We start from the raw sequence: 23499 nt of genomic DNA on the forward strand, positions 1-23499 counted from the left end.
GCGCTTCCTGCTGGGCTTCCTGTGGCGCCGACGAGCGAGGCGTGCGGGAGGACGTCAGGATCGTCGCGTCTGACAGGTAAGTAGCGACCCCTGCGATGTCGCTGTTGAGATCTGCCTGTGTGGCAGCTCATTAGCGACCACTTAGCGATGCACCAGCGATCCATATCGTTGTCGGGATTGCTGGTGCATCGCTACGTGTAACTGTACACACTTTTTTTTTTTTAGCACCAGTCAGGTACACCTCATAGCTGCCCAAAAGGACGCCCAGGACAGGCATTGCTCGTCTTCAGTAACACATCAACATCAATTGATAGTTGGAATAAATAGATTGCATTCACCGCATCTTAAGGTGCAGGCTTTATTTTCAAGTGTAGGGGTGTGCAGTATAAGGTTCTGCAGCAGCTGAGGTGTGCAGTATGAGATTCTGCAGAACAGTATGAGGTCCTGCCTCCCCTAGTTTTGATCCTGGCTAAAACCGTTTCTTATAGATATGGCGAACCCTCGGGTAACCCTAAATGAAGGTCAATGGACACAGGTGGCTGAATTGAAGGAATTGCTTAATCACCTATTTACCGTGACTAAAAAAATAACAAGCTGAGGATTTAACTCCTGGCATTTTCATAAGGGAGTGGAAGAACTTGCTATTTTGCCTGTCCCAAAGAGGAGATTTAATCGCAGATAGCATTTCTGCTTCAATGAAACGGAGAGAGACACAGCTATTGGAAAATAAAATTTTTCTGGCAGCTGTTTATGTGGACCCAAGTCATCGTACATTGCTTGATGATCAACAGCTTACTAAAGGAAAAGAAGCTCTGACTGAGGTAGCAGTTAGGATGAGTGGCCTACAGGAGGACTGCCAGGCGCAAGAGGACTCGGGTCCCGACAGTGCTACTGCTGCCATATCTTCATCCTCATCAGATGAGGAGTTTGACTTTGACAAGTATTTGGATGACATGGAGCAGGCAAACCGTTTCCGCAAGGAAAAAGATTTCATTCCGTCTACTATAGCAAGCAGATTGACCAGATTTCAGCAAAATGTCTCACTTGCTCTCAAAGAAAAATTCAACCGTTCATCAAAACTGACTGTGCATGAGGCAATTCCTTTATACCCGGAAATTGTTAGAGATGTTGCCCATGTGGTTACGGCTTTATAATAATAATAATAATAATAATAAATTTTATTTTTATAGCGCCGACATATTCCGCAGCACTTTACATTTCAGAGGGGATTTGTACAGACAATAGACATTACAGCATAACAATAATCACATACAGTAGATTATAACAAATACCAAGAGGAGTGAGGGCCCTGCTCGCAAGCTTACAGTCTATGAGGAAAGAGGTAGACACTAAAGGTGGGTGGTAACAGTTGCCCTGATTGTATGGACCAGCCATAATGTTAAGTGTGTAACAGTACAGACACAGAGGGCTAATGGATGCATAAAGCATGTGGGAACATGATGCTGGGAACCTGGTTATGGTAAAACTTTTGGCTCTGCCACACAGGGATAGGTTAGGTTAATGTGTTGAGGCGATAGGCCAGTCTGAATAAATGCGTTTTCAGGACACGCTTAAAATTGTGGGGATTGGGGACTAATCGTATTGACCTGGGAAGTGCATTCCAAAGAATTGGCGCGGCACGTGTAAAGTCTTGGAGACGGGAGTGGGAGGTTCTGACTATTGAGGATACTAACCTCAGGTCATCAGCAGAACGGAGGGCGAGGGTAGGGTGGTATACTGAAACAAGGGAGGAGATGTAGGGTGGTGCTGAGCCATGGAGGGCTTTGTGGGTGAGGGTAATAAGTTTATACTGAATTCTGGAGTGGATGGGTAGCCAGTGTAATGACTGGCACAAGGTAGAGGCATCGGTGTAACGATTGGTGAGGAATATGATCCTGGCTGCAGCATTCAAGACAGATTGGAGAGGGGAGAGTTTTGTAAGAGGGAGACCGATTAGAAGAGAGTTACAATAGTCGAGACGAGAATGAATAAGAGAAACAGTAAGAGTTTTTGCAGAGTCAAAAGTAAGAAAAGGTCGAATTCTAGAAATGTTTTTGAGGTGCAGATGACAAGAGCGAGCCAGTGATCGAATGTGGGGGGCAAAGGAAAGCTCGGAATCAAGTATGAGGGCTTTGCCTCCAACCCAAGTTAGTGTAGAGAGGTTGTTCTCTGGCCTTAAAATTATTAGGTCAGATTTTAGGTCATCTATGAAGGATCTGATGGAGGCAATTCTATTTCTTAGAACAAATTCATAGACTGCACAAATGTTATTTAGTATGTTTTTGTTGAAAACTGTTATAGTTTATTACATAGTGTTATATACTGTGTATATATATCTTATCGTGTCTGTCTGTAACCAAAATCGCGGGCCGGTGATCGGTCGCGACAGGCGCAGCTGTTTGCAACGGTAAGCTGCGCCTGCCGCCAATCAGCGGCAGGCGCAGGCCTTAATCTGTAAAAAGAGAACTAAAATAAGAAAAAGTTATTCTCACCTTCCGACGGCCTCCTGTCTTCTTTCCACGCGCCCGGCCTCGCGTTCCCAGAAATGCTTTGCGGCTTAGACCGCTGATGACGTCACTCTCGCGAGAGCGAGAAAGAAGACCGACGTCACTCTCGCGAGAGCGAGAAAGACGACCGATGTCATCAGCGGTCTAAGCCGCAAAGCATTTCTGGGAACGTGAGGCCGGGCGCGTGGAAAGAAGACAGGAGGCCGTCGGAAGGTGAGAATAATTTTTTTTTTTTTATTTTGTAATATTTTTGTACAGGGCCGCGACGCTGATTGGTCGTGGCTACACGGAAAGGGGGGTGAGAGGACCATGCATACCAGGATTGGGGGGGTGAGAGGACCATGCATACCAGGATTGGGGGGGTGAGAGGACCATGCATACCAGGATTGGGGGGGTGAGAGGACCATGCATACCAGGATTGGGGGGGTGAGAGGACCATGCATACCAGGATTGGGGGGGTGAGAGGACCATGCATACCAGGATTGGGGGGGTGAGAGGACCATGCATACCAGGATTGGGGGGGGTGAGAGGACCATGCATACCAGGATTGGGGAGGTGAGAGGACCATGCATACCAGGCTTGGGGGGGGGGGGGGGGTGAGAGGACCATGCATACCAGGCTTGGGGGCGTGAGAGGACCATGCATACCAGGCTTGGGGGGGTGAGAGGACCATGCATACCAGGCTTGGGGGGGTGAGAGGACCATGCATACCAGGCTTGGGGGGGGGGGGGGGAGGGGGGTGAGGACCATGCATAGCAGGATTGGGGGGGTGAGAGGACCATGCATACCAGGATTGGGGGGTTGAGAGGACCATGCATACCAGGATTGGGGGGTTGAGAGGACCATGCATACCAGGATTGGGGGGTTGAGAGGACCATGCATACCAGGATTGGGGGGGTGAGAGGACCATGCATACCAGGATTGGGGGGGTTAGAGGACCATGCATACCAGGATTGGGGGGGGTGAGAGGACCATGCATACCAGGATTGGGGGGGGTGAGAGGACCATGCATACCAGGATTGGGGGGGGTGAGAGGACCATGCATACCAGGATTGGGGGGGTGAGAGGACCATGCATACCAGGATTGGGGGGGTGAGAGGACCATGCATACCAGGATTGGGGGGGTGAGAGGACCATGCATACCAGGATTGGGGGGGTGAGAGGACCATGCATACCAGGATTGGGGGGGTGAGAGGACCATGCATACCAGGATTGGGGGGGTGAGAGGACCATGCATACCAGGATTGGGGGGGTGAGAGGACCATGCATACCAGGATTGGGGGGGTGAGAGGACCATGCATACCAGGATTGGGGGGGTGAGAGGACCATGCATACCAGGATTGGGGGGGTGAGAGGACCATGCATACCAGGACTGGGGGGGGTGAGAGGACCATGCATACCAGGATTGGGGGGTGAGGGGACCATGCATACCAGGATTGGGGGGGTGATGGGGACCATACATACCAGGAAAGGGGGGTGATGGTGAGCATACATACCAGGTTTGGGGTGTGAGAGGACCATGCATACCAGCAAAGGGGGGTGAGGGGACCATGCATACCAAGAAAGGGGGGTGAGGGGACCATGCATACCAAGAAAGGGGGGTGAGGGGACCATGCATACCAGGATAGGGGGTTGAGGGGTAGCATGCATATCAGGATTGGGGGTGAGAGAACCATACATATCAGGATTGGGGGGTGCATTATTGCATTATTATTAAATCTTCAAAAATAAACTGCATATATATTCTAGAATACCCGATGCATTACAATCGGGCCACCATCTAGTACTGTATATATGTGTGTGTGTGTGTGTATATATATATATATATTCCAATAAATAGATATTATGTTCTATCTAAATATCTTGATTATTGTATCATAAAAATGATTAAATGTCTGATGTTCACATTGTACTACAATACATTCTTCACTTAAATATAAGCAATATATGTGGGAGGTGGAGTCGGTGGAAGGGAAATTGAGGAGTTGGAGTCGCAGGTTTGACTTACCGACTCCACAGCCCTGGTATGATGTGCAAAGCATTTCAATACAAGGGCTCATCCAGACATCCGAGGGTCTTGGACCGCAATGCCTCTGGTCGGGAGAGTTAGTGGTCCGTGCTCACACCGATTTGCATGGACGTCTGATTAATAAGATTATCACATTTGTAATTTTATTGTCAGGCTACTAAATGTCTGACTCCTATTACTCTACAGCACTTTGTGCTTCCTAAAGCCCCCGTCACACACAGCGATCTCGCTAGCGAGATTGCTGCCGAGTCACAAGTTTTGTGACGTAACAGCTATCAGCGACCGGCCCCCCTGCCGGATATCGCTGTGGAAACCTATGGATATTTTTGGGGTCGCTGGTCTCCCGCTGGCCAGCACGCATCGCTGCGTGTGACAGGCGGGCGATCAGCGATCAGGAGCTGGTAACTAAGGTACACATCAGGTTTCTAAGGGGGCGCGCTGTGCACATTAGTTACCAGCGCGCTGATGCATGGAGCTGGTAACCAAGGTACACATTGGGTTTCTAAGTGCTATGCGCCCCTTAGAAACCCGACGTGTACCTTGGTAACCAGCTCCCTGCATCAGCGTGCTGGTAACTAAGATACACTGCGGGTAACTAAGCGACGTGCGTCGCTTGTTACCCGCGTGTCACTGACCTGATCGCTGGGGAAGCTGCCTGTTTGGCAGCTCACCAGCGATCACATAGCGACTCACCAGCGATCCTGACAAAGTGATATTGTTGTCGGGATCGCTGGTGAGTCGCTATGTGTGACGGGGCCCTAAGAGTGCGGCTGTGGCGGTGTGTCATCAGCATCTTTGGCCATTATTATTATTTGCAGTTTATAGGGCATTTTTCTTAAGTACCACAATTCTTAGAATAAAGAGCACGCAACTTAAATTTGGTATAATTTCAAACTGCCCTAACCTCAGAAAATTCAAGGGGTATTCTCATCTCCAAGATCCTATCCTAATATATAGTCGGTGTTGTAATAATAATATTAGTAAATACCGACAATTAAAAATGCACTATAGTCCTTCTGATTGCTGCATTGCTTACTCCATGTGCAAGAATTGCAGTAACTTCAGTATCCATGGTTATGACCACTCATAGTGACCGTTAGTTAACTGTTAGTGATCGTAACCATGGATACACAAGCTACTTCTATGCTCTCCGCATCTGATAAGCGATATAGCAAATAAGAAGAACTACTACATCTCTAATTTGAAGTACTTGCAAATATTATTCCTACATCTACTACATGTTGGGATAGGACCTTAGATGGGAACACCCCTTTATCTTATAAACATGCAAGACATTTTCTGGCTTATACCTATATTACTTATTGCAATTTACATAAATACGGCTTTATTAGATACTAAAAGAGGGGAATCGGGCACCATTCCACCCCCTCTACTCCCATTTTCCACACCTATATGATTGGAATACTATCAGCAATGAGTGCTCAGTGATCATTGATTGGATTTAATTGTGGTGTCCAAGAAATGTGATGTAACTGAACCATGAAAATAATTTTGTTCAATAAACATTACAACTTTTATTTGAAAAAGGTGTCTCGTTCTTTATTTTACAAAAATCAGTACTGTTTATTTTATCAAATTATCAATAAAAGAGAATAATTATTGGACCTATAACTAACAGGCCCTATATAAATAATAGGTGTATCAAAAGCCTATAAAAGATTAATGATCCTTAGGCCCTATATAAATAGGCACAATGAAACAATTCTGATTAACTTTGATTACTGGGAATCGTGTCCGTAATCAATTTAATACACTGATACACTACGATATCCACATGATATCTATATACTACACTTTGATAGGGGCGTGGGAACGGTCAAGATTTCTTTTTGACGAATCATATGGCCCCCTTACACCTTCCCACCTGCTTAAAGGGAATCTGTCACCCTTTTTTTGCTCTATTAGCTGCCGGCACAGCCATCAGGGGCTTATCAACAACATTCTGTAATGCTGTAGATAAGCCTCCGATGTAACCTGAAAGATAAGAAAAATGAGTTATATTATACTCACCGGGGTGGGTGGTCCGGTCCGATGGGTGTTGCTGTCCCGTCCGGCGCCTCCCTTCTTCATGCGATGACGTCCTCTTCTCCCGTCCTGTAATCCTCAACAGGGCAGAGCAGTGCGCCTGCGCCGGAGCCATTATAGGACGGGAGAAGAGGACGTCATCGCATGAAGAAGGGAGGCGCCGGACGGGACAGCAACACCCATCGGACCGGACCGACCCCTCCGGTGAGTATAATATAACTCCTTTTTCTTCTCTTTCAGGTTACATCGGGGGCTTATCTACAGCATTACAGAATGCTGTAGATAAGCCCCCCGATGTCCATGCCGGCAGCTAATAGGGCAAAAAAAAAGGGTGACAGATTCCCTTTAGTTTTCCTCTCTATCCCCACTCCCACCTTTCCCTCTTCTTTGATTGACAGATCTGGTTTTATAGAGCCCGAGAAAGGTGGAGATACAGTAGATGGAAACCAAGCAGGTGGGAAGGTACATGTAAATGATTGGCCCTGTCCTGATGCACCGAGCGCCTCTACTTGGTTTGAACAGTCATTCTGCGCTGACAGAGTCCCTTCAATGGACCCAATGATTGCTGCACTGTTCAGCAGTCAATTGATTTCATATGACAATGGCTTTTTGGGGGTTAAACAGGTGTTCCCCTGCAAAATCCAGTGATAAGTTTCAAAGCTGTTATAAAAAAAAAAAAAAAAAAAAAAAAAATGCAATAGCAATTAGCCTTACGCTTAACTCCATATTCACACATCCTGGGCCCCTTCCAGGTAGAATGTCCCCCATCCTGGGCCCATTCACATTATAACAGGATGGGGGGCATTATTATGTATAATTCCTGGTATAAAGTCCCCCATCCAGGGCCCCTTCCAGTAATAATGCCCCCCATCCAGGGTCCCTTCCAGTAATAATGCCCCCCATCCAGGGCCCCGTCCAGTAATAATGCCCCCCATCCAGGGCCCCGTCCAGTAATAATGCCCCCCATCCAGTGCCCCGTCCAGTAATAATGCCCCCCATCCAGGGCCCCGTCCAGTAATAATGCCCCCCCATCCAGGGCCCCGTCCAGTAATAATGCCCCCCATCCAGGGCCCCGTCCAGTAATAATGCCCCCCATCCAGGGCCCCGTCCAGTAATAATGCCCCCCATCCAGGGCCCCGTCCAGTAATAATGCCCCCCATCCAGGGCCCCTTCCTAGTATAAAGTCCCTCATCCTGGCCTGCTTACAGTAATATATGTCCCCATCCTAGTATAATCCTTCCAGTAATAATGTCCCTGTTCTGCGGCTCTTCAAAAAATAACAAAATGGAACACAAGTTGTATCTGCCATTTCCAACACCCCTTCTTCCTGAGAGTCATAGCCATGCCACATTTCACTAGTTGCCCCTGGAGAAGGTAGCCATTATTTTTAGACATTAGTGACAGGTTTACTATGAAACAGTCACACACCAGGTTTCCAACACCCGTCTTGTAACGGCACTAACCATCATCTGACTAAGCAGCACATACCCGTAATAGGCTTAGGGCCTGTTCACATTTCATTCCTTCTTCTGTTGGTATGTAGGCTAGATTCGCCGATGTATGCCACTCTATAGGCATGCGATGGGGGATACAATGGCTACTGAATCCCATTACAAAAGAAAATAAAAATAAGTATTTTGTCCTACTGATTAGGGTTATGCCGAACACTATCCTCTCCTATATGATAAAAAAAATGAACACATACACATAACAGCTCATAATATAGAAAAGACATACAACATTAACATACAGAGTGTATAGAATGAGAAACTCATAAGATGCACTAAACGTAAGAAAGAAAAAGCTAAGGGGCCGACACAGGCCAGCAGGACATTCAGGAAGACTGGCATAACACAGTATTAAAGGGATCTTGTCACCTGAGAAAGCGCCATTAACCTGCAGGTACGGGCTAATTAGCTGGTTGTCAGTCAGCACCGGGGTGCTGTCAGCGGCGCTCTCTATATACAACGTGGTGACCGAACCGGTGCCGGCACCACCCCCGTTACTGAGCACTGCCGGAAGAATAAACTTAATTTTCTCCCAACAGAGTGGGCATAAGGGCGGGAGCCAGGCAGGTTCACAACGCTATCAACCAGCAGATTAACCCCATATCCGCAGGTTAATGGCGTTTTTTGATGTGATGGATTCCCTTTAAGCTGAAAAGTATCACACATGATAAGATTAGATGCAGTGGCTCAGTGGACAGTACCACAAATGATCATAACCCTAGATACACTGGCTCAGCATGACTTGTGTGCACACTAGCTAGGCCGCATATCAGTATTTAGGAAATCAGATACAAGGGTACAGCAACACAGTATCGTTTAGATCAGACCTGGGCAAAGTGAGGCCCGCATAGGGAGGCTATGTGGGGCTCATGCAGTTTATATGGGCAGGCTGTGTGGGGCTCATGCAGTGTATATAAGGAGGCTGTGTGGGGCTCATGCAGTGTATATAAGGAGGCTGTGTGGGGCTCATGCAGTGTATATAAGGAGGCTATGTGGGGCTCATGCAGTGTATATAAGGAGGCTATGTGGGGCTCATGCAGTGTATATAAGGAGGCTATGTGGGGCTCATGCAGTGTATATAAGGAGGCTATGTGGGGCTCATGCAGTTTATATGGGCAGGCTGTGTGGAGCTCATGAAGTGTATATAAGGAGGCTGTGTGGGGCTCATGCAGTGTATATAAGGAGGCTATGTGGGGCTCATGCAGTGTATATAAGGAGGCTATGTGGGGCTCATGCAGTGTATATAAGGAGGCTGTGTGGGGCTCATGCAGTGTATATAAGGAGGCTATGTGGGGCTCATGCAGTGTATATAAGGAGGCTATGTGGGGCTCATGCAGTGTATATAAGGAGGCTATGTGGGGCTCATGCAGTGTATATAAGGAGGCTATGTGGGGCTCATGCAGTGTATATAAGGAGGCTGTGTGGGGCTCATGCAGTGTATATAAGGATTCTATGTGGGGCTCATGCAGTGTATATAAGGAGGCTATGTGGGGCTCATGCAGTTTACATGGGCAGGCTGTGTGGGGCTCATGCTGTGTATATAGGGAGGCTGTGTGGGGATCATGCAGTGTATATAAGGAGGCTATGTGGGGCTCACGCCGTATATAGGGAGGCTGTGTGGGGCTCATGCCGCATATGGGGAGGCTGTGTGGGGCTCATGCCGCATATGGGGTAGGCTGTGTGGGGCTCATGCCGTATATAGGGAGGCTGTGTGGGGCTCATGCCGTATATGGGGTAGGCTGTGTGGGGCTCATGCCGTATATGGAGTAGGCTGTGTGGGGCTCATGCCGTATATGGAGTAGGCTGTGTGGGGCTCATGCCGTATATGGAGTAGGCTGTGTGGGGCTCATGCCGTATATGGGGTAGGCTGTGTGGGGCTCATGCTATGTATATAGGGAGGCTGTGTGGGGCTCATGCTGTATATATAGGGAGGCTGTGTGGGGCTCATGCTGTGTATATAGGGAGGCTGTGTGGGGCTCATGCTGTGTATATAGGGAGGCTGTGGGGCTCATGATACATATGGGGGAGGATATGTGTATAGCCACTATACTAGCCTCATTACAATATGCTTATAAAACCCTGCCCACTAATCGGAGAAGACCCTTTAGACCAGTGGTTCCCAAACTCCAGTCCTCGCGGACCCCAACAGGTCATGTTTTAAGGATTTCCTTACTTCCATCACCTGTGAAATACTAAGGAAATCCTGAAAACATGACCTGTTGGGGTCCGCGAGGACTGGAGTTTGGAAACCACTGCTTTAGACCCTGCACAGAAGTCCTATCAAGAATCCACACCTTCTGAGTCACATAATGGCTCTTCTGACTTTCAAGCTCACACAGGGTTCTGTGTGTGAGATGGATGTGAATGTTACAATGTAAGGCTCCATAGACTTACATTGTAAATGGGACTTCCAGTTCACACATAATCGTCTTTATTTATATAGCGCCAACATATTCGGCGCTTTCCAGTTTAACAGACACCAGTGTGACTTAGAGAGTCTGAAATGCCGTCACATGTCTCAGAAGAGAACTGAGTGGCGCTGGATAATGGAGAAGACAGAGATTGGGGAGTATATTAAATAAAAACACCCTACACTAACATTTACACTGGGATGGGGAAAAAAAAATAACGGGAGTGCTTCTTTAAGTAAAGGGGTTTTCCCAGAATTGACATCACCATCTATTGGATGATCACTAGGGCCCTTCATCTACCACTAGAACAGGGCGCAGCTCCCAAATCCAGCACTCCTCCTTCCTGCAAGACTACAAGATGGAGGCGTTTGAACGGAGGGAGTTTCATCTTACCACTGAATGCCTGAGATTGATAAAAACACTCAAGAGCTGTGCCAAGGAAATCTGGGAAAGCGATTGTAGAAAGCTCAAAAATGATGCAACTTACGCAAGGCATAGTGTTCTCATTCTGGAGGTTGATTTGCCGCAGAAGGCGCCTTTCATAATCTTGGTCCATAGTGGCAGCAAAGTGTAGAATCGGAAATGGGAATAGAGTTGACCACGAGGTGCAGCTCTGGTGGGTAATGTCCACCTAATGCCTAGGGCAGAGAGCTAGACAAGCAAAAACACCGTCAATATACACCCATATAAAATATAGTCATTTGCACTTACAAGGGGTATTCCAGCCTCCCAAAAACCTGTACAGGAACCAATGGCTAAAACTGACAAGTTCAGTGTAATACGCTCCAGTGGTCTTCAACCGATAAGGAGCCATGACATCACCAGTTTTCTGTCACAGAACCGCAGACACCTGTGATTGGCTGCAGTGGTCAGGCGACTAGATCAAATGTCAGCGAACTTCTAGGGTGAACACACAAGGCGATCTCCTATTGATGGCTTTTGACTTGACAGGGTCAAGTTTGGAGCGGATTTCACTAAGAATCTGCATCAAAGAACTCATTTATTTTCCTCTGCAAGATTCAGGGAAATATAAATCACTATATAAACAGAAATGAGGATTTCCCAAAAAGAGGACTTGAAGCAGAGCAGACTTAAAATCAATGTAAAAATTTCTGACCATACCCTCACATGTTCTTGGAATTTCACTTGCATATATTGACTTTATTAAAAGGGAGTGTTGAAATCAGCATTACAGGTTTTTTTCTGTAATGCTGTAGATAAGCCCCCGATGTAACTTGAAAGAGAAGAAAAACGAGTTAGATTATACTCACCCAGGAGCGGTCATGGTCCGATGGGGGTCGCCGTCCGGTCTCTCACATCTTCTAACAGTGACGTCCTCTTCTTTGCTTCCCGTCTCGGCTCCTGCGCAGGCGCACTGCTCTGCCCTGTTGAGGGCAGAGCAGAGTCATGCAGTGTGCAGGCGCCAAACCTCTCTGATCTTTCCTGGCGCCTGCGCACTGCAGTACTCTGCCTTCAACAGGGCAGATAAAGTACGCCTGCGCCGGAGCCGCAACGGGAAGCAAAGAAGAGGACGTCATCGCTAGAAGATGGGAGGCGCTGAACCAGACCGCGACACTCATCAGACCAAGAACGGACCCGGACCGCCTCATGGCGAGTATAATATAACTAGTTTTTCTTCTCTTTCAGGTTACATCGGGGGCTTATCTACAGCATTACAAAATGCTGTAGATAAGCCCGATGGCGGTGGCCACATCTCATATGCGAAAAAATGGGTGACAGATTCCTTTTAAGGTCCAGGGGTATTTCGGCTTTTGCGTTTCCATTTTTTTGCTCCCCTTCTTCCCACAACCATACTTTTTATTTTTTTGGTCAATATGGCCATGTGAGGGTTTTTTTTTTTGTTTATGCGGGACGAGTTTTGAACGACACCATTGATTTTACCATGTCGTGTACTGGAACACGGGAATAAAATTCCAAGTGCAATAAAATTGCAAAATAAGTGCAATTTCACAATTGTTTTATGGATTTTTTTTTTTACCATGTTCACTAAATGCTAAAACTGACCTGCCATTAGGATTCTCCAGGTCATTACGAGTTCATAGACACCAAACATGTCTAGGTTCTTTTTTTAGCAGTGAAAAGAAAATCCAAAGTATGTGTGTGTATACACAAACACACACAGTTGTGGCCAAAAGTATTGACACCCCTGCAATTCTGTCATATAATACTCAGTTTCTTGCTGAAAATGATTGCAAACACAAATTCTTTGGTATTATCATCTTCATTTAATTTGTCTTAAATGAAAAAACACAAAAGAGAATGAATGGGCCAGATAAAAGTATTGGCACCCTCAACCTAATACTTGGTTGCACAACCTTTAGCCAAAATAACAGCGACCAACCGCTTCCGGTAACCATCCATGAGTTTCTTACAATGCTCTGCTGGAATTTTAGACCATTCTTCTTTGGCAAACTGCTCCAGGTCCCTGATATTTGAAGGGTGCCTTCTCCAAACTGCCAATTTTAGATCTCTCCACAGGTGTTCTATGGGATTCAGGTCTGGACTCATTGCTGGCCACCTTAGAAGTCTCCAGGGCTTTCTCTTAAACCATTTTCTAGTGCTTTTTGAAGTGTGTTTTGGGTCATTGTCCTGCTGGAAGACCCATGACCTCTGAGGGAGACCCAGCTTTCTCACACTGGGCCCTACATTATGCTGCAAACTTTGTTGGTAGTCTTCAGACTTCATATTGCCATGCACACGGTCAAGCAGTCCAGTGCCAGAGGCAGGAAAGCAACCCCAAAACATCAGGGAACCTCCACCATGTTTGACTGTAGGGACCGTGTTCTTTTCTTTGAATGCCTCTTTTTTTCTCTCCTGTAAACTCTATGTTGATGCCTTTGCCCCAAAAGCTCTACTTTTGTCTCATCTGACCAGAGAACATTCTTCCAAAACGTTTTAGGCTTTTTCAGGTAAGTTTTGGCAAACTCCAGCCTGGCTTTTTTATGTCTCGGGGTAAGAAGTGGGGTCTTCCTGGGTCTCCTACCATACAGTCCCTTTTCATTCAGACGCCGATGGATAGTACGGGTTGACACTGTTGTACCCTCGGACTGCAGGGCAGCTTGAACTTGTTTGGATGTTAGTCGAGGTTCTTTATCCAACATCCGCACAATCTTGCGTTGAAATCTCTTGTCAATTTTTCTTTTCCGTCCACATCTAGGGAGGTTAGCCACAGTGCCATGGGCTTTAAACTTCTTGATGACACTGCGCACAGTAGACACAGGAGCATTCAGGTCTTTGGAGATGGACTTGTAGCCTTGAGATTGCTCATGCTTCCTCACACTTTGTTTTTTCAAGTCCTCAGACAGTTCTTTGGTCTTCTTTCTTTTCTCCATGCTCAATGTGGTACACACAAGGACTCAGGACAGAGGTTGACTCAACTTTAATCCATGTCAACTGGCTGCAAGTGTGATTTAGTTATTGCCAACACCTGTTAGGTGCCACAGGTAAGTTACAGGTGCTGTTAATTACACAAATTAGAGAAACATCACATGATTTTTCGAAGAGTGCCAATACTTTTGTCCACCCTCTTTTTTATGTTTGGTGTGGAATTATATCCAATTTGGCTTTAGGACAATTCTTTTTGTGTTTTTTCATTTAAGACAAATTAAATGAAGATAATAATACCAAAGAATTTGTGTTTGCAATCATTTTCAGGAAGAAACTGAGTATTATCTGACAGAATTGCAGGGGTGTCAATATTTTTGGCCACAACTGTATATAAAAAAAGTCACCATTTTCCGAGACCCGTAGCGTCTCCATTTTTCGTGATTTCAGGTCGGGTGGGGGCTTATTTTTGCGTGACGAGCTGATGTTTTTAATTATATAATTTTAGTGTCCATATGATATTTTGATTGCCTGTTATTGCATTTTAAACAAAAGGGAAAAAAAATGATGAAAAACTCCCTTTTGGTATATTTTATTGGACTGACGGAGTGGTTTTGTCCTGAAAGCTTGCTGCTTAGGTGGTATAAAACGCAGCACCGATTGTTATTTCATTTATCTGCATTTTAAACAAATCGCAATTCTGACGTTTTGATTTTTTTTTCTCGCTAAGCCATTTATCGATTGGATTAATTCTTTTTGTAAATTGATAGATCAGGCGATTCTTCCTGGTGGTACCAAATATGTGTATATTTGATTTTTTTTATTGTTTTATTTTGAATGGGGCGAAATTTCAACTTTATTTTCTAAAAACTTTTTTTTTTTTTTTTACTTGCTTCAATAATCATCATGGGAGATTAGAAGCTGCAATCATCCGATCGCCTCTGCTACATAGATCAGGGCTGCAGACTTGCTCTATATAGCAGAAATACTCATATAATATGAACGCCGATACCTATCTGGCTATGACAAACACAGGGGTCTCCTGCAGACCCCGGGTTGTCATGCCAACCCATCGGCGACCCACGGTCATGTGACACGGGCGACGACAGGAAGAGGTAATGATGCACTTTCCGCGTGTGCATGTTAAATGCCGCTGTCAGAGCTTGACAGCGACATTTAACATGCTAACAGCCATGGGTGGATCACGATTCCACCTGCGGCTGGTAGGGGCACATAACAGCTGATCAGATCAGCTGTCATGTGCCGGAAAAGGTGAGGGGGCTCATCGCCAGAGCCTGCACCAAACAGGGGAAGGCATCCAATGACGGTCACTGGACATCATTAGATGCTATGGGGTTAAAAAAGTAAATGCCATTTTTTAAAAATACACTCAACACAAAAGCCTTTTTAACAATTCAGAACCAGTCCATTTATCAGAATTCCTGCCCACTTTTTGGACAGCGTCCCCATGATCAGGAATAGCATCTTTTGGACATTCAAACGGCTGCGTTGTACAGCACAAGCACAGTGGATGGGACTTATAGAAATCCCATGCCCACTGTGCTTCTATTTGTTGCTGCGTAAACTGACTCGTGGTGCGGGTTTATGAGCCACAGCATGTCAATTTCTGTTGTGAAGACTCTAGTTTCGCAACAGAAGTTTCCACAATTCTAAATTCATTGGATCCGATAAATCTGCATTGTTCAGTGAACACATTCGGATTTACCTGCATGATTAGAACGGAACGGTCCTAATCGTGGGAACGTAGCGTTAGGGGTCTTCTCTGGATAAACAAATAATTTTTGCATCTTAAATTTGTGATAAATCATCATTTTTGCAAATATATATGGGAAAAGAAAATACATGTTGGTTTTTCACATTTGTTATTTATTTTTTATGAGCCACTAAAATACATCTTATAATTTGTTCCACATTCCGTAACAATTATTTATATATATCAGATTTTTTTTATGGGGTGGGGATAGTTATTAACAGTAAGTGGCTCGTTTTATTTTACCTTTTCATTTTATTTATACATCGGGTCACCCATTGTGTCATAAAAAAATCATTTGAGGGGGCATTTCAACATTTACATACTTTTTTTAATCTTATTTCCCCTGTAACTGGCACATTAGCCCCAGTGACAGGAGGAATACAGCCTCCTTCCTGCATAGCAGAGACGTCTGGGACTCGCAGAACCATGCAATCATATGTCTACAGGGTCCGGAGGACACACTCATTGCATTTTCTATTTAGTTTATACAGCACTTAACGCTGTGTAACAGAGGGGTTTTCCACTGCTAGGACAAATCTTCTTGATCTAAATGTTTGGCCTTAATAAAACAAGCTTATACTCACCTCCTGTGCCGTACTAGGCTGTTATGACACGTGGTGCCTGTGGGAACTGCAGCGGCATGGGAGGCGAGTATAGGCTAAGTGTGGGGTATGAGGTGTTGTCTTAGTAGTGGTCGATTTCTTTAAGGCAGAAAAGGTATTGAGAGCTTTACACTAGGGCAATATGGGATTGGAATTATACGGCCAGGAAAAAATATGCAGCTAGTGAATTATTTTGAGAACCTGGCTATTAGAAGTGGAAATAAAGAACAAAAACAATAAATTCTGAATGAAAATAGATGAGCAAGAGAAACAGTCTATTCAAATGCACAAAGCATGGGAAACAAACAAGGAGAATTGGAGCTGCTAACACAGGAAGAGAGACATGTTGTCATAGGCATCACTGAAACTTGGTGGGATGATACACATGATTGGAATACAAACCTTGAAGGCTACTACTTATTTATTAGAAACAGGATTAACAGGAAGGGAGGAGGTATTGCATTGTATGTTAGGAAAATGTAAATCTCCACAGAGATCCAAGCTTGAGAGACTGGTAGCTCTGTAGAAACTTTTTGGGTAAGGACACAAGGAGAGAAGAACAGAATGGACGCTATTGTAGGTGTTTACTATATATAGGCCACCTGGACAGTCTGAAAATATGGATGAACTCTTTTTACAGATCTCTCTGTTCTCAAAAAAGTATGATAGATTTTAACTCTCCAGATATAATTGGGAATCTCACTAACACAAAAGTAATGGGTCCAGAAAATTCTTACCTTCTCTTGCTGACAACTTTATCTTTCAAAAGGTAGAAGAGAGAAGAAGAAGAGGATTTGCAATCTTAGACCTAATTTTTACCAACAGGGAGGAAATGGTTTAGGAAGTAAAGGTGGCTGGGAATTTAGGAGGCAGCGATCATACTATCTCCGAATTTTGGATAACAAGAGGAAGACCAGCGAGGACTCAGACATTTCCTACCCTCTTTCTGGGTCCATTAAAATCTACCTTTCTTAAGTCCAACTTTAAAGTGTAATGGCTGGATGTTCTGAAGAACAGAAATGTTGAAGAAAGATGAGAGATTTTGTTAAATGAAATTCTCACTGCACAATCGGTAACAATACTGAAAAGGAAGAATTGGAAGCATTTAAAGAGACCATGATGGATGGACACAGGACTTAATCACTTGTTCAAAATTGAAAAAAAGTACATTAAATGGAAAGAGGGCGGGGCATATCTAAAGAAGAATATAATACTGTTTGCCGGGCAAGAGTCAGAAGAGCAAATGCCAGTAATGAAGTGAGGCTTGCAAGGGAGACCAAGAGCAGTAAGAAAGATGTTGAGAAGGCTGAATGTTTAAATTCATATTTTGCATCTGTATTCTCTAAGAAAGCAATTGTAACATCAACTGATCTTCACGGTGTCATTGAAAGAATAAGAGAATAGCACTAAATGGTGAGAGAACACAATCTCGTCATCACTCTCCTGCGCAGACGTACTTCTCTGACCTGTTGAGGGCAAATAAAAGTACTGCAGTGCGCAGGCGCTGGGAAAGGTCAAAGAGCCGCGGCGCATGCGTCCTGCAATACCTTGCTCTGCCCTCAACAGGACAAAGGAGTAAGCCTGCGCAGGAGAGCGATGACGAGGAGATTGTGTGGATGACATAGGGACGTGTCATCTACATGAAGCAAGCAGGAGGACGGCGATTGTAAGAAGATGGGCGGAGCCGAACCAAGACCAGTGACACTGCTTGGATCGGACCACCCCGAAGGGGAGTATAATAAAACTTATTTTTCTTCTCTTACAGGTCAGGTTGGAGGCAGATATACAGTATTATAGAATGCTATATGCCAGCACTGAATGGTGGTGGCCTTACTTAATATCGGCCAAAACTGGTGACAGGTTCCCTTTAAAAAAAGACATCGAAAAACGTATGCAAGTTCAGAGAAGAGCTACCAGGATGGTGAGTGGTTGGAAAACTATGTCCTACGAGGAAAGGTTAAGGGATCTGGGAATATTTAGTTTGCAAAAAAGAAGGCTAAGAGGAGACTTAATAGCTGTCTACAAATATCAGAAGGGATGTCAGTGTAGAGGGATCATCCTTATTCTCACTTGCATCTGGAAACACAAGAAATTTAATGAAACTGAAAGGGAGAAGATACAGATTAATAAGAAAAAAAAAACTTTTTGACAGTGAGGGCGATCTATGAGTGGAACAGGCTGCCATGAGAGGTGGTGATTTCTCCTTCAATGGAAGTCTTCAAATAGAGGTTGGACAGACATCTGTCTAGGATGATTTAGTGAATCCTGCATTGAGCAGGGGGTTGGACACAATGACCCTGGAGGTCCCTTCCAACTCTAACATTCTATGATACTATACCAGTGATGGTGAACCTTTTAGAGACAGAGTGCCCGAACTGCAATCTAAAATCCACTTATTTATCGCAAAGTGCCAACACGGCAATTTAACAGGAATACTGAGGTTTTAGATTAGAAAAACAACTCCTACATTAGCGCGCTATAGCAAAGAGCTTGTTAGCCCTGCACTCCAAGACTAAGATACTAGCCACCGATTGCAGTGGAGGTCTGTTCTCCATAGAACATAATGTGCCCTACACAGTCCTGCATAAAGTGTAATGGGCTCCACATAGTATATGGGGGCCCCGCATTGCCTTCCATACAATAATATGGCCCCACGTGACGCTCCATGCTGTATAATGGCCCCACGTGACGCTCCATGCTGTATAATGGCCCCACGTGACGCTCCATGCTGCATAATGGCCCCACGTGACGCTCCATGCTGTATAATGGCCCCACGTGACGCTCCATGCTGTATAATGGCCCCACGTGACGCTCCATGCAGTATAATGGCCCCACGTGACGCCCCATACAGTATAAGGGCCCCACGTGACGCTCCATACTGTATAAGGGCCCCACGTGACGCTCCATGCTGTATAATGGCCCCACGTGACGCTCCATACAGTATAATGGCCCCATAAAAAAAAAAAAAAAAAAACTACTCACCTCTGCCCTTTCCAAACCTGATCTTGTCTCTTCATATATCAGTCCTGCCTGTGGGCACACACGCCATTTCGGCAATAACGCTGCCGCCACTCTCCTCAGCCGCGTGCCCATACCTGTCCTCAGCACATGCGCAGACTAATGAAACGGCGCACGGCCTGATGTGAGAGTTGGAGCAGAGGAGGGAGGTTACGAGTGTGCTGAGGACAGTAGTGGCAGCACTAGTTTTGAGGAGATGGCATGCGTGCCACCACTGTAGTATACCATCTGGGCCTTCTCTGGCTTTATCTGATAGCTCCCCACTCCTGCAGATGCCCGATGTTGTGCAGCTGCTATACATTGCAGTGACATTTTAGAATGTCAGTGCAGAGGTTTAGTCTGGACCACCTGCTCGTTCATAGTCCATGGACAGTCATTTACTGATGACCGCTTCTCTTTAATGGCACTTCATCACTTCTTTGAGAATAGAAATAAAAACTAGAGATGAGCAGATGGATCTGCGGGACGCCAGTCCAGCATGCAGGTAAGTGATAACTAGCGGCTAGACGGGAGGCCCACCAATCTCTTTCCTTCCGGCATTGCTTTTAATCAGCCAGCCCTTACAAACCAAATTCCACGCTGGGGAGCTGGAAGGTAAGACATTTGTGGGCTTCCGGTCTAGCCGCCATGTACTGCTGACCTGCATGCTGGACAAGAGTCCCACATATCGATCTGCTCATTTCTAATAAAAATGGTTTTCTCAGAATGACGTAAAAAATATCCAAGATGTTGGATTCATTCTCAGCAGTCTGTCAGCATTATAGGCAGCAAATGCGACCCACCAGTTGGCCATTTTGATCTGGATCTATATGATCCTATTTCTAAGGCATGAAGAATTTCCTAATCCATGATGGAGGCCAAAAGCCATACAGTCATCAGAGCACAAAGGATCAGGCTCATTTCACAACGTGCACTGTGTGCCTGATCTTTCTAAGGACATACATGATGAGACTGCGAGGAATCCATCAAGCAAAGGCTTCCATTCAGCGCATTCTGCTGCACTGTTCAGAACAGCCAAAAAGGAACCCGATGTGTACCAGCCAGACAAGACGATTACCTGGTACACCCAGGGCATTAATACAATGGAGAGAGCCTTACTTATAACATTGGCGTAAGAAGCAGAGAATCGCACAGGTCCAGAAGACCAAGGGTCTCTTTATACATGATGCTGGTGTAGGACCCATAGATGCCACCCCTCCATAAAGGCTGGGTAGAGGTAAGAAATTGGTGTAAAAACAAAACAGATGTCTCAATTACTAGTCAACTAAGTCGCTCCAAAGCTGCTAGACCAGGATCTCCACCAGGACCAGAAGTAATAGTGTCAGGTTAATGGACATCACTTGTGGTGCTCGTGGAGACCACCAGTGATAGTGGTCCGGACTGGTAACACTATCGCCAGTTTTGAATGAAGGGTGGAAAACCTTTCTTAATCATGTGAAACATGATTTCCACTCTTAAGACCGCTCCGGCAGAGCCCTTACTATACCGTATGGCTTCATCTTACCAAACTGTGATCTATTTTGATCTTACTACCAGATTTATTAGGATGCGTGCACGTGACATCTATGTCAGAGTACCCGCATAGTTTACAAAGCTGAAGACACGCGAGGATTAGGTTTTTAGGTTTTTTTTAATCAGGTTCCACGCGTTATGCATCTAAACAGACGTCACGTGCACATACCCTCAGACATCGAGTGTAACGGACCCAATGTGTCTCTGGTGTTCTCTACACGATGGGGCAAGAAAGCCTGGGAAGTGCTCCTGGCCAATAAAAGCCCGAGACCCGATGTTACACAAGTATCTGACCAGGCTCGGCGCAGCGCTCATTCAGGAGACTGAACTGGTGAACGAGCCCAGTTACTGGCCGTGTGACACACCTGGCTGCAATACTGCCGGAAAACCTGCAGAAGACGCCGTGCAAGCAGATTTATAACAGGGGGATGCCATTTCTTAAAGGGAATCTGTCACCTCATTTTGGCGGTCTATGTCAATGATTTCGGTCCAGTGGGCGGTGTTTTGGCTCCTTTCCTCCACCCCTCTTTGGCCGCAGTCTGCAATATTTCTGGGAATTTCCCTAGTTGACCTCCATATTACGAGCGTGCGCATTGCAATCTTGACTCGCGCATGCGCAGTATGCTTTGCCCAACTGCGGGCAAAGCCGAAAAGCATTAATGCGTATGCGCCGGTGAACCATGTCCCAGAACACAGCAAAATACTTCCGGGACATAGTTCACCGGCGCATGCGCACTAAAGCGGTGTAGAGGAAAGGACCCAAAACACCGCCCATCATACCGGGCCCAAATCATTTACATAGACTAGACCGCCAAAATGAGGTGACAGATTCCCTTTAAAAGTGATGGACTACTGCTAGGTTCCCCCCCCCCCCCCGAGAACGAAACAGTCACAACACTACCGTAGCTCTGCGCCCCCAGTGGGCAGAGGACTGCAGCTATCAGAGGCAACAGTCCCGCACGCCCAGCACCCCCCCCCCCGGAGGGGACAGCCGTACCCCCCCCCCCCGGAGGGGACAGCCGTACCCCCCCCCGCACCCCGGAGGGGACAGCCGTACCCCCCCCCCCCCCCTGGAGGGACAGCCGTACCCCCCCCCCCGCACCCTGGAGGGACAGCCGTACCCTTGGCCATTTATAAGGCTGTCTATAGACAATAAGCTGAATGCAGGTTCCCAGGAGAATCCCGGCGGCTGCCATCTGATCTGCCCGGTGATCACTGTACACGGTGCCACTATATAACACTGGAGCGATGCAGCGAGTCTGACACCGAGTATGAGTAATCACAACGGATGGCGTAAGACCGGACCACCGCTCTGACAGCACGACCGCACACGGGAACCGGTAACAGCAGAGCAGGCTGTCAGGGCTCATCACGGCGGAGTGGCCGCTTATTACCGGACTGTCCGCCGATCGAGACGTGTACACTGAGCTATATACAAGAGGAGGCGGCACATCCACCACCTACAACGGCCAAGCGTCACCATCCGGGTGTTCCAGCACGGAGATTATCCCCGCCTCCCCCACATTAGTGTTCCACTTGCCTGATCCCCGGTGTCCCAGCTTTCCGTTCACTTCACGGTGCCAATATGGCGGCGCTGCCGTATCTTGTTCACCCCTCCCCCTTTCAGATTTGGTTCCCGCATTGCATGTCGGGAAACGCAGTCAACGTCACTGTTTTCGAATCAATACAGGAAAGGCAGGGACACGCGTCTCCGTGGAAACCAGACATGCGCAGAGAGTAGCTGTGCGGCCATTTCTATGACAACTGCAGATGCAGAGCCAGGCGTTTGGCTTGGGGGCTGTAGATACGGCGGGCATCACTGTGTGGTAGGGAAGTCCTGGAGCACGGCGGAGTGACGCCCTCAAGTGGAAAGTTCATGTTGTTGTTCCTAGCCAAGCTCCACGTTCTTATTGGGACCACCATAATAATGAATGGAGCGACAGTGCACATGATCAGCCAGCGCTCCAGTCACACTGCGCTCTTCAGGGCCTTGTTTCGGGATTGGTGGCAGTCCCTCCAGGGAGTGAGGAATTATCCATAGTACTATAGGGGATAACATTCTAGCTTGAGAATACCCCGTTAAAGGGAATCTGTCACCCCATTTTTTGAGTATCAGCTGCCGGCACCGCCATCAGGGGCTTATCTGCAGCATTCTGTAATGCTGTAGATAAGCCTCCGATGTAACCTGAAAGAGAAGAAAAACGAGTTAGATTATACTCACCCTGGGGTCCGGTCCGATGGGTGTTGCGGTCCGGCGCCTCCCATCTTCTAATGGTGACGTCCTCTTCTTTGCTTCCCGTCGTGGCTCCACGGCAGGCGCACTGCTCTGCCCTGTTGAGGGCACAGTACTGCAGTGCACAGGCGTCGGACCAGGACAGAGAGGCCCGGCGCCTGCGCACTGCAGTACTCTGCCCTCAGTAGGGCAGAGCAGTGCGCCTGCGGCGGAGCCACGACGGGAAGCAAAGAAGAGGACATCACTGTTAGAAGATGGGAGGCGCCGGACCGGACCGCAACACCCATCGGACCAAGACCGGACCACCCTTAAAAAAGTCAAATATACACATATTTGGTACCGCCAGGAAGAATCGCCTGATCTATCAATATATAAAAAGAATCCGATCGATAAATGGCGTAGCGAGGAAAAAAAATCAAAACGTCAGAATTGCATTTTGTTTGGTGACTGCAATTAATTAATAAAATGCAATAACGAGGCAATCAAAAGATCGTATGGACACCAAAATTACATA

At 46.5% G+C, this 23499-nt stretch overlaps 1 protein-coding gene across 3 annotated transcripts in view; it reads right to left on the reverse strand.

Annotated features, from left to right (window-relative positions):
• Positions 1-22449, reverse strand: part of FZR1 (fizzy and cell division cycle 20 related 1) — a 57135-nt gene extending 34686 nt beyond the window's left edge. Inside the window, exons 1-2 of one of the 3 annotated variants that reach the window (XM_073543815.1) lie at positions 22293-22449; positions 10989-11152 (exon numbers count right to left, since the gene is read on the reverse strand). In XM_073543815.1, the coding sequence (XP_073399916.1) occupies positions 10989-11057 (69 nt within the window). In that variant the 5' untranslated portion in view covers positions 11058-11152; positions 22293-22449. Of the gene's footprint in view, positions 1-10988; positions 11153-22146; positions 22268-22292 lie in introns of those variants that run through there. The other 2 variants (XM_073543820.1, XM_073543825.1) reach the window with 2 other exon arrangements.
• Positions 22450-23499: the final 1050 nt, after the last annotated feature.

This window comes from Dendrobates tinctorius, unplaced genomic scaffold, assembly GCF_039654945.1.
Source record: "Dendrobates tinctorius isolate UK_male_01 unplaced genomic scaffold, ASM3965494v1 ptg000011l, whole genome shotgun sequence".
Lineage (NCBI taxonomy): Eukaryota > Metazoa > Chordata > Amphibia > Anura > Dendrobatidae > Dendrobates > Dendrobates tinctorius.